This window comes from Oncorhynchus masou, chromosome 30, assembly GCF_036934945.1.
Source record: "Oncorhynchus masou masou isolate Uvic2021 chromosome 30, UVic_Omas_1.1, whole genome shotgun sequence".
NCBI classification, from domain to species: Eukaryota; Metazoa; Chordata; class Actinopteri; order Salmoniformes; family Salmonidae; genus Oncorhynchus; species Oncorhynchus masou.
This window is the reverse complement of record NC_088241.1, coordinates 7,242,751-7,254,635: the sequence shown is the minus strand read 5'-3', so window position 1 is coordinate 7,254,635 and position 11,885 is coordinate 7,242,751. Positions and strand designations below refer to the sequence as shown.

Sequence of the window (11,885 nt, the reverse complement as noted above, 5' to 3'; positions counted from 1 at the left end):
AAGACAGCTTGATGACTGACAGGGAATGTATCCAATCACTTCCTTCCTCAGTCACAAGGCCAGAGCGCAAGGCAGCAGAGCGTGCCGACAACAGGGGAACGATCCGCGGACAAACGATGTTTTTCGTGCACCGAAATGTTTCTCTGCCAGAAGATTCACGATTTGAAATGCGTACCGTCAAATCAGTGCATTATTCACTTATAGCCGGAACGGAGAGTGCATTGTTGCTTCTGCTGAGCTTTGTGACTACCTCACGAGGGATTGTCCAACGGCAGTAGATGAGAGGTAAGATTCTTTGAACGGGAGGGGAAGGAAGGGCCTGTCGTGTCTACCGGAGACCTGCGGGGAAAAGTGCATAGCGCCGCCTGACGACCGCCTTGAGCCGGGGAGCCACAGTCAGGAGACAGCGGTGCCTCCGAAGAGGTCTCGGGTATCGGAGAGAGCGCCGCCAACAGCTCGCCACATGAATGATAACACACAGGAAGCAATGTTGCAAGCTATCATGCAGCACTGTGGCTTGTATAAACTAAATGTCATGAATTATATGCCATATTTGAATAGACATTTTTTATCTAATAATACACGTCCCTGTTAACTATTTCACATCCCGTCTACCACCGTTTGGCGCCTACATGCAGTTCTGCTGCTTATTGCAGCTTCTAATTAGCGTGTAGCTATCAGCTCTATTTTCTATGACGATTTTATGGAACCATGCAATAGCTACAGGGCAATTCCATGTTAACGGAATTACGCTGAGACTCAGATTTGTCACTTTAAAATGTATGCTAAACAAAAACATTTACTGGAACAAGAGTGTAGAAGCAAAGTTCGTTAATAGAATTACAGTAAATCTATTTTGGTTATTGAACTACAGTAAGTGAAGTAACTGAAATACGGTAACAAAATTACATCATGTGTCCCTGATATGTACTACACAGAAATGCATAATTTATGGATATGAATTAGAGGTCGATGACTGATTTTTTTTCAACGATTATTGGAGGACCAAAAAAAGCCAATACCGATTAATCGGCCAATTTTATTTTTTTTTATATTTATTTTAATTTTATTTGTAACAATGACAATTACAATAATACTGAATTAACACTTATTTTAATATAATACTTAATATAATACATCAATAAAATCAATTTAGCCTCAAATAAATAATGAAACATGTTCAATTTGGTTTAAACAATGCAAAAAGAAAGTGTTGGAGAAGAAAGTAAAAGTGCAATATGTGCCATGTAAGAAAGCTAATGTTTAAGTTCCTTGCTCAGAACATGAGAACATATGAAAGCTGGTGGTTACTTTTAACATGAGTCTTCAATATTCACAGGTAAGAAGTTTTAGGTTGCAGTTATTATAGGAATGAAAGGACTATTTCTCTCTATACGATTTGTATCTCATATACCTTTGACTATTGGATGTTCTTATAGGCACTTTAGTATTGCCAGTGTAACAGTATAGCTTCCATCCCTCTTCTCGCCGTTACCTGGGCTTGAACCAGGAACACATTGACAACAGCCACCCTCGAAGCAGCGTTACCCATGCAGAGCAAGGGGAACAACTACTCCAAGTCTCAGAGCGAGTGACGTTTGAAATGCTATTAGCGCGCACCCCGCTAAATAGCTAGCCATTTCACATTGGTTACACCAGCCTAATCTCGGGAGTTGATAGGCTTGAAGTCATAAACAGCTCAATGCTTGAAGCATTGTGAAGAGCTGCTTGCAAAACGCACGAAAGTTCTGTTTGAATGAATGCTTACGAGCGTACTGGTGCCTACCATCGCTCAGTCAGACTGCTCTATTAAATAATAGACTTAATTATAACATAACACACACAAATACGAGCCTTAGGTCATTAATATGGTCGAATCTGGAAACTATAATTTCGAAAACAAAACATTTATTCTTTCAGTGAAATACGGAACTGTTCCGTATTTTATCTAACGGGTGGCATCCATAAGTCTAAATATTGCTGTTACATTGCACAACCTTCAATGTTATGTCATAATTACGTAAAATTCAGACATATTCGTTCGCAATGAGCCAGGTGGCCCAAACTGTTACATACACCCTGACTCTGCGTGCAATGAACTCAAGAGAAGTGACAAAATTTCACCTGGTTAATATTGCCTGCTAACCTTTCTTTTAGCTAAATATGCAGGTTTAAAAATATATACTTCTGTGTATGGATTTTAAGAAAGGCATTAATGTTTATGGTTAGGTACATGTTGGAGCAACGACAGTCCTTTTTCGTGAATGCGCACCACGTTGATTATATGTGACGCAGGACACGCTAGATAAACTAGTAATATAATAAACCATGTGCAGTTAACTATTGATTATGATTGATTGTTTTTTATGAGATAAGTTTAATGCTAGCTAGCAACTTACCATGGCTTCTTACTGCATTCGCGTAACAGGCAGGCTCCTCGTAAGGCAGGTGGTTAGAGCGTTGGACTAGTTAACCGTAAGGTTGCAAGATTGAATCCCTGAGCTGACAAGGTTCAAATCTGTCGTTCTGCCCCTGAACAAGGCAGTTAACCCACCATTCCTAGGCCTTCATTGAAAATAAGAATGTGTTCTTAATAAATCCTTTTGTGACTAGGGGGCAGTATTTTCATTTTTGGAAAAATAACGTGCCTGTAGTAAACGGAATATTTTGTCAGGACAAGATGCTAGAATATGCATATAATTGACAGCTTAGGATAGAAAACACTCTAAAGTTTCCAAAACTATAAAAATATTGTCTGTGAGTATAACAGAACTGATGTTGCAGGCGAAAGCCTGAGAAAAATCCAATCTGGAAGTGCCTCATGTTTTGAAAGCGCTGCGTACCAATGCGTCCCTATTGAGCAGTGAATGGGCTATCAACCAGATTACTTTTTCTCCGTATTCCCCAAGGTGTCTACAGCATTGTGACGTAGTTTTACGAATTTATGTTGAAGAATACCCGTAAGCGGCTACATTGCGCAAGTGGTCACCTGATGCTCCCAGAGAGATTCTCGCGTAAAATACAGAGGTAGCCATTATTCCAATCGGTCCTAATTGTCCCGGTGGATATATTATTGAATAGATATTTGAAAAACACCTTGAGGATTTATTTTTAAACAACGTTTGCCTTGTTTCTGTCGATATTATGGAGCTAATTTGGAATATTTTTCTGGGTTTTCGTGACTGCAATTTCCGGGCAATTTCTCAGCCAAACGTGAAGAACAAACGGAGCTATTTCGCCTACAAAAATAATATTTTTGGAAAAAAGGAACGTTGGCTATCTAACTGGGAGTCTCGTGAGTGAAAACATCTGAAGCTCATCAAAGGTAAACGATTTAATTTGATTGCTTTTCTGATTTCCGTGACCAAGTTACCTGCTGCTAGCTGGACAAAATGCAATGCTAGGCTATCGATAAACTTACACAAATGCTTGTCTAGCTTTGGCTGTAAAGCATATTTTGAAAATCTGAGATGACAGGGTGATTAACAAAAGGCTGAGCTGTGTCTCAATATATTTCACTTGTGATTTTCATGAATAGGAATATTTATGTCTGTTGCGTTATGCTAATTAGTGTCAGTCGATGATTACGCTCCCTCATGCGGGACGGGGAGTCACTAGAGGTTTTTAACTGACTTGCCTCGTCAAATAAAGTTGTAAAAAATCAAATAAAAATCGGCATCCAAAAATACCGATTTCCGATTGTTATGAAAACTTGAAATCGGCCCTAATTAATTGGCCATTCCGATTTAATCGGTCGACCTCTAATATGAATGTAATTTTCTTTATTGTGATTTATCCTGAATAGGTACACAAAGGTAAAAATATGCAATATCATCCTTTGCATATATGGGTATCATTCTACACACTGGCTATTATTCGAATGAGCTCCGCCCACAAACAAGACCAAATCTGAACCAATCATAAACGTCTATGTTTCACAAGTTTGGACATTACAATAGAGTACAGTACATTACTGTGCTCTACTGTACTATACTCTACTTTTCTTCACTGTGCTGTGCTGTCCAATCTTGTGAAACATAGACGTTTATGATTGGTTCAAATTTGGTCCGGTCACCAATCATGGACGTCTGTGTTTGGGTCAAATCAAGGCCGGCCCTTGTCCCCAAAATAACGTATGTGGACGTTGACATTTCAACTACTTTTCAACGTCCATGGACCTCCGGTGCTCAGTGGGTGCGGATGCTGGTTACAGTTTTAGTAAATGAAAAGAGAGGGGGCTCTTGGGTAGTCGTCAGTAAGAACTGGGAGAGGTGATATTAACTAGAGAGAGAAGAGGTAGAGGTTGTCCAGACTGATTTCACACTCTCGCTTTGACCATCAGACAACAGAAAGAGACAAACAGTTATGAGCTGAACATAACAGTATGCCAGTGGAAGGGAGGACATTATGATTTGATTTCTCATTGTGTTCAATTCAATTGCTGTAATTCCGTTACTGTTTTTTCTGTAATTGTTACCAATTTGGTAACAGAATTACAAGTTATAATCACTAAATAATTCAGAAACTGTAAAAAACACAAACTAATTGGTAGGTCTACCTTATTGCTTCTGTGAACTTTGGTTTTTGGTAACGGAATTACAAGGCACAAGGCAGTTTTTTAAGAAGGCAACCTACATTTTAGTTTTGGAGAAATTATTTAAGTGTTGTTCACCTAAATACTACTTCAACATTATTGTGTTTTGATGTATTTCTAATACCTTTTTTAATAAGGCTTGTCTGGTAAATCTAAGACCTCTTTCCATCTGTTTGACCAGCAAGCAATTACTAGAAACATTTATCTATGACTTCATTTGACACCAATTTTGATAGATAGATAGATATATATATATATATATATTTTTTTTTTTTATTCATTTAAATTGTATTTATTTAACCCTTAGATGACTGAGAATATATTCTCATTTACAGCAACAACCTGGGATTTTTTACAGGGGAGAAGAGGGGCGATGAGTGAGCCAATTGTAAGCTGGGGATGATTAGGTGGCCATGATTGAATGAGGGCCACATTGAGAGATGCTCCTATCAACATCACATGTTGGTGCTCATGGCTCCTTTAACATGGAAATTACCTACATCATTATAAAACTAAAATAATGTCTATGGGCCAGTTGGGGTTTGGGACAGGTGTTACCAAATAGCTGACAGACTACTGTATTTTGCTTTTTTTCAGGCTCCCTCCCTGTTGTCCTGACATCACAGAACATCATAGTGAGAGACCTGAGGAAAGAGGCTAGCTACTTTACAAATCATTGTTACTGGTTCATGACCTAAAAGTCACAACACACTGTTTGCTCACTAACAGACATCAGTCTTCAGTTCAACAATCGAGGCACACTTGTATCAGGATCGTAACACAGAGATTTAACTCAGACCAGGGCAGGAGCCTTTTTCTCATTCATTGAATTGTGCTGACTAACACACACACACACACACACACGGACCTACAAAAACCGCCTTGCAGTAGCCATGGATGACCAGCAGGAGGACCCAGAGGGCATGTACGACGTGCAGCACCAGTACATGTGTAGCGAGTGCCACCAGCTCTTCAACACCCTAGAAGAAGTGCTGATGCACCAGCAGATCCACACAGGGCAGGAGGGAGAAGAGGGGGTGGCTGGGGAGGCCATGGCCATCCAGGGCATCTCAGAGTACGGGGACAGCCAGTACCAGTGCCTGGAGTGTGGTGCCCTCCTCAGGAACCCAGATGAACTGCTACTGCACCAGGAGCTGCACATGAGAGAGGCAGGGTTGGAGACAGAGGACCATGGTGAGAGGGAGGGGATGTTGGAGGACAGGAAAGGGTGGATTTGTGTCTTGAGGAGGGGGGTTGAAGGTGGTGGTTTGTTTCAAGGATGAAAGGCAGAGGTTGTTTGAATGTAGAGAGGCTAGATAGTAAGACTCACCTGCTGAACGTTGTGTTGTGTTCCCCAGAACTGTGTGAGGTGTTGGAGACAGACGAGGCAGGGACAGAGGGCCAGGTGTCGGGGCCTGTCCAGTACCAGTGTCTAGACTGCCTGGCCCTGTTTGACTCTCCAGAGGTGTGGCTGGCTCACAGACAGACCCACAGCAAGAGCAGCACGCACAGTGCCACAGAGACTGTGAGTATTAAATACCAACACATTTCAACAGAAAACCCTTCATCAAAGGGCTTACAGGCTGTGACGTTCTTTTGCGCAAAAGCAGACAGGCCGAATTAGGTGTTTCCTTTCTTGGCTCAAACTTCCTCCTCTCTCTCCCAGGAGTATGTGTTGCAGCCCGATGGTACTGTGACACCCTTGGTCAGTGTTCAGAACTTTGTCTTGAGTGAACAACAAGCCGGGGAGATCTTAGCACAGGTACTGTACACACTTAATGTCAGAAAGCTTTTTAAAACCAGTAACCAGTTATTTTCACTCAAACATGATCATGTCTGTGCCCCCTCTCAGGTCCTGGCCCAACAACAACAGCAGCATCAGTCTACCCCCCAGCCCTCGACCCCCTCCCGGGCCACCTTCCCACCCGCCGTCTCCCCCCTTCCCGGCTCGGCCACCATGCGTCTCCAGATCTGCAGTGCCCAGGCCCTGGCCGATGGATCCAGTACCCCCGGCCTACGGCGCGCCAAGCTGCTGCCCCCTCTGCTCACTCCTCTAGGGGTGGGCTCGGTAGGAAAGCTGGGAGTTCCAGAGAGCGGCCTCCAGAGACTGGAGGTGGCGCTGTCTGCTGTCCGGGAGGAGAAAGAGCAGCAGGGGGAGGTGGTGATCTTCCACCCCTATGAGTGCTCCGAGTGTGCCCTCCTCTTCCAGACCCCAGAGGACTTCCTGCAACACCAGGGGGAGCACTTCCTGGCCCAGGAGAAGGAGAGCGGTGAGGATGGGGTGATGATGGGATATGAGGAGGACAGAGGGAGGGAGGAGGAGAGAGGGGAGGAGAATGGGGGGAGGGTGGCAGAGGAGAAGGGGAAGGGAACGGGGAGACGCGCCCTGGCTAAAAGATCCAGAAACACACCCCTATGCCTGCACTGCAGCCAATGTCAGCGTACATTCACGTCAGCCAATCGGCTGGCGGCACACAGGCGCGTGCACGAGCATGGCACATACGAGTGCCGGGAGTGCGACAAGGTGTTTAAGAAGGCGATGTCACTGCAGACACACATGCGCTCTCACTCCGGGGAGGCTCGGTATCTGTGTGTGGACTGTGGTCACGGCTTCAACACAGAGATGACCCTCATCATACACAGGTAGGTGCCTGACCAGACATCATGTTCTCATCATGCACCATTACAATCCCCAATGTTTTTCTGTCTATTGCTTTTTGAATGCTGTTTTGTATTGAGGTCTCTGAGACAAATCTTCTCTTCTTTTTATATCCGCCCATCTCTGCCTCCTCATCCCTCACGTCATCCCTCGCTCCGTCCTGTAGGAAGTCTCACACAGCAGAGCCGCTCCACAGGTGTGAACACTGTGCCAAGACCTTCACCAATATGACCAAGTTCCTGTACCACCGTAGAACACACGTCACCAAAGCAGCCACCACTACACCTACCCCCGTCGTCCTGGTAACCATGTTTTCTTTTTAAAAATGGTAATATTGTTCTTATAGTTCCAAATTCTAACTTGAGAAATGTTTTGCGCAATTCATCAATGAGAAATGTATGCAAATGTTTTGTTTCTCTAGTTAAATTCAGTCCCATACCGGTCAATGTATGAGCATGTGTTTTGACGATGTCCTGTGCAGGTCCCAGCGGCCCCCAGGAGGATGTCCCTGTCAGCCCTGTCCATCCTTCAGAGAGCCCGGGCCCTGAGGGAGAGGGGTGAGGGCAGCCCCATGGAGGGGGACGAGGAGAACCTGATGGCCCCCCTTACTGAGGCTGAGATGGAGATAGGCGAGGCGGGGGAGGACAGTGCCTCCAGCTCTCTGAGCAGGGCAGAGGGAGGAAAGGAGAACGGGGTGGATGTGGAGGGGACACCAGGGGGCAGTGGAGAGTCCCAACCGGGAGAACATACTGCTGATCCTGGTTCCTCTACTGACCCTAACCCCTCTGGTCCAGCTGGCCCCCGGGGAGTGTTCCCCTGCCCCTCCTGCCCTCAGGCTTTCCCCTCCCTGCTCCGCCTGGTCAAACACCGCCATACGGCCCACGTCTCCGAGCGACACTTCAAGTGCTCCGTCTGCACCAAGACCTTCAAGAAGCAGATGCACCTACGCAACCACCTGCGCACACACACCGGCGAGCGGCCCTTCCAGTGCTCAGACTGCGGAAAGACCTTCTCGTCCCTGGCCAACCTGTCTCGCCACAACCTCACCCATTCTGGCGTGCGCCCCTACCGCTGCGACATCTGCCACCGGACATTCACCCAGTCATCCAACCTCAGGCAGCACCGCCTACTCCATGCCAACCTCCCTCCCTGGCCCTGCCCGGACTGTCCCGCCACCTTCGTACGGCCGGCCAAGCTAGCCGCCCACCGCTACACTGTTCACCCCGGGGCCCCAGCCCCGTTCTCCTGCCCCCAATGCCAGGCTGGCTTCCTGTACAGGAGGAAGAGAGACCGCCACTGTCAGGAGGTGCACCCCCTCGAGGCCCAGGAAGACAGAGCGGGAGGGTTAGAGAGCCTGCCCCAAGTGTGCCCTGACGGGGAGCCCCTCTCAGAGCCCTCCACCTCAGAAGACACCAGGACCACCAGCATCATGAGGGGGGGCCTGGACTGCACTGTGTGTGGGAAGAAGCTCAACTCTGCAGCCAACTGGCGTCTGCATCAGCTGAGCCACGGCCTGGTTCCTGGTCGGTCCTGTGGTGGTGCAGTGGCCAGGGGTAAATCCCACCAGTGCCTAACCTGCGGTAAGCTGTTTGTCTCCTCCTCTGGCGTGACCTTGCATCAGCGCATCCACACAGGAGAGCGCCCCTTCCCCTGCAACCTGTGTGGCAAGCGCTTCCGGCAAAACACGCACCTGCGAGAGCACCTGCGCACGCACACAGGGGAGCGGCCGTTCCGCTGTGAAATATGTGACAAGGGCTTTGTCCAGAGCATGCACCTGGCGGAGCACCGGCGTACGCACACGGGGGAGCGCCCCCACGCCTGTCTGGTGTGTGGCAAGGCCTTCAAGTCCTTCTCCAACCTGCGGAACCACAGGAAGACCCACGCACGCCAGCAGAGGCAGGAGGAGGCGGCCGCAGCACAGGTTGCCATGGAGACCAGCGCCGCCGTGGCGCTAGTGGGGGCATCCCAGGTGGAACTGGCCAATGGGCAGCCTCAGCTGTTCCACATACAGACGTCAACCCTACAGCAGGTGAGGAGGAGGGGCTGGCGGGGTCTGTGTGCGGCCTCTGAGGGTGTGTTAGTCTGTAAAATTGAGAAAATATGTTGTTCAAATATGTTTTTCTCTCACATCCTCCATACAATGCTTCCTTTCCTATCCAGACCCAGGGTACTCCCACCATCATGTGTAATGAGTTTGGGGAGACCATCGCCATCATAGAGACCAGTGAGGGAGGAACCCTACCCCTGGCTGAGGCTATAGAGATCTACCACACAGCCCTGGAGAACAGTCTGGGGATGGACACCATCACTGTAGACAGTCTACAGCTCATCTAACAGTCTGGGGATGGACACCATCACTGTAGACAGTCTACAGCTCATCTAACAGTCTGGGGATGGACTCCATCACTGTAGACAGTCTACAGCTCATCTAACTGTCTGGGGATGGACTCCATCACTGTAGACAGTCTACAGCTCATCTAACAGTCTGGGGATGGACTCCATCACTGTAGACAGTCTACAGCTCATCTAACTGTCTGGGGATGGACTCCATCACTGTAGACAGTCTACAGCTCATCTAACAGTCTGGGGATGGACTCCATCACTGTAGACAGTCTACAGCTCATCTAACAGTCTGGGGATGGACTCCATCACTGTAGACAGTCTACAGCTCATCTAACAGTCTGGGGATGGACTCCATCACTGTAGACAGTCTACAGCTCATCTAACAGTCTGGGGATGGACTCCATCACTGTAGACAGTCTACAGCTCATCTAACTGTCTGGGGATGGACTCCATCACTGTAGACAGTCTACAGCTCATCTAACAGTCTGGGGATGGACTCCATCACTGTAGACAGTCTACAGCTCATCTAACTGTCTGGGGATGGACTCCATCACTGTAGACAGTCTACAGCTCATCTAACAGTCTGGGGATGGACTCCATCTCTGTAGACAGTCTACAGCTCATCTAACAGTCTGGGGATGGACTCCATCACTGTAGACAGTCTACAGCTCATCTAACAGTCTGGGGATGGACTCCATCTCTGTAGACAGTCTACAGCTCATCTAACAGTCTGGGGATGGACTCCATCACTGTAGACAGTCTACAGCTCATCTAACAGTCAGGGGATGGACTCCATCACTGTAGACAGTCTACAGCTCATCTAACAGTCTGGGGATGGACTCCATCACTGTAGACAGTCTACAGCTCATCTAACTGTCTGGGGATGGACTCCATCACTGTAGACAGTCTACAGCTCATCTAACAGTCTGGGGATGGACTCCATCACTGTAGACAGTCTACAGCTCATCTAACAGTCTGGGGATGGACTCCATCTCTGTAGACAGTCTACAGCTCATCTAACAGTCTGGGGATGGACTCCATCACTGTAGACAGTCTACAGCTCATCTAACAGTCAGGGGATGGACTCCATCACTGTAGACAGTCTACAGCTCATCTAACTGTCTGGGGATGGACTCCATCACTGTAGACAGTCTACAGCTCATCTAACTGTCTGGGGATGGACTCCATCACTGTAGACAGTCTACAGCTCATCTAACAGTCTGGGGATGGACTCCATCACTGTAGACAGTCTACAGCTCATCTAACAGTCTGGGGATGGACTCCATCACTGTAGACAGTCTACAGCTCATCTAAAGGCCAGACAGAGACAACTCAGAACCATGACCAGACCATCAGATAACCCTCACGCGACGATCTAGATATTCTGAGGGTCAAAGAGACATGACTCAGCACTATCACAGACCTGTCATAGAACCATCAAACAAGCCTCACAGAGTTATCTACAGCTACCGAGAGCCAGTGAGAGGCTCAACTATTGGAGAACCATGACAGAACTACCTGTGTGGGCTGTGGGAGTGTACTGACTCTTGACTGGCAGAGAGCATGTTTTACTAACATCCTATTGGGGCGAATGTATGGGGAGCAGTAGAAGATTCAACTGTGATCTAGTGAACTACAGGAGTGTAGTAACACTGGTCTGTTTGTCATTGTTGAGTACAAAAATGATTGTCTACAATTGCAGCAGGCAGGACAACAGTAGGTGTTCCTTCACTCCTCCAGACCAAATGTGTTACGATCTCATGTTCAGAAAGACAGGGCAGAGCCGGTCAGTGGTGTTGGAGAGGTTGTTGTGACAGATGTGAATCGAGGGCCATTTCCTGTGTTTGTCATGTTCTTGACTGCCCATGGATGTTCATTCAGTGCTTGTCTGTAATATGTGATTTTTACTTTGAAAACAATGACTGTTTCTCTTTTTGCTGTAAATAGATAAATGAATGATTAAATGATATTTGATAATATGCTATGACTGTTTTGTTATGCGACTGTGTGTGTGTTACTGTGTCTTGTGATTGGGGTTGGGGTTGATACTGGACCCCATTCACCCTCCTTTTGAAGAACGGATCAAGCCCAGGGAAAATTAACATACAGTGGGGCAAAAAAATATTTAGTCAGCCACCAATTGTGCAAGTTCTCCCACTTAAAAAGATGAGTGGCCTGTAATTTTCATCATAGGTACACTTCAACTATGACAGACAAAATTAGAAAAAAAATCCAGAAAACCACTGTAGGATTTTTAATGAATTTATTTGCAAATTATGGTGGAAAATA

The 11,885-nt window shown here is 46.8% G+C and overlaps 1 protein-coding gene across 3 annotated transcripts; it reads left to right on the top strand.

Moving 5' to 3' along the window:
• Positions 1 to 60: 60 nt before the first annotated feature.
• LOC135521943 (zinc finger protein 574-like) lies at positions 61 to 11,575 on the top strand. Of its 3 annotated transcripts, XM_064947764.1 has the most exons (8): positions 61 to 285; positions 5,192 to 5,788; positions 5,953 to 6,119; positions 6,261 to 6,356; positions 6,447 to 7,237; positions 7,420 to 7,555; positions 7,735 to 9,282; positions 9,414 to 11,575. In XM_064947764.1, exons 2-8 carry the CDS (start codon positions 5,488 to 5,490, stop codon positions 9,585 to 9,587), a joined length of 3,213 nt encoding a protein of 1,070 aa, XP_064803836.1. In that variant the 5' UTR covers positions 61 to 285; positions 5,192 to 5,487; the 3' UTR covers positions 9,588 to 11,575. The 3 variants fall into 3 exon arrangements, with proteins under 3 accessions (XP_064803836.1, XP_064803834.1, XP_064803835.1); XM_064947762.1 differs by having other exon boundaries at positions 7,735 to 9,568; XM_064947763.1 differs by lacking the exon at positions 61 to 285 and having other exon boundaries at positions 292 to 5,788; positions 7,735 to 9,568.
• The last annotated feature ends 310 nt before the right edge of the window (positions 11,576 to 11,885 follow it).

What these genes read in the sequence shown, in the direction of transcription:
- LOC135521943 (XM_064947762.1), top strand. Translation starts at nt 5,488, where the DNA reads ATGGATGACCAGCAGGAGGACCCAGAGGGCATGTACGACGTGCAGCAC. An exon ending in CCGGGGAGATCTTAGCACAG is followed by an intron (nt 6,357 to 6,446) that starts GTACTGTACACA and finishes GCCCCCTCTCAG; the next exon opens with GTCCTGGCCCAACAACAACA. An exon ending in ATGACCCTCATCATACACAG is followed by an intron (nt 7,238 to 7,419) that starts GTAGGTGCCTGA and finishes TCCGTCCTGTAG; the next exon opens with GAAGTCTCACACAGCAGAGC.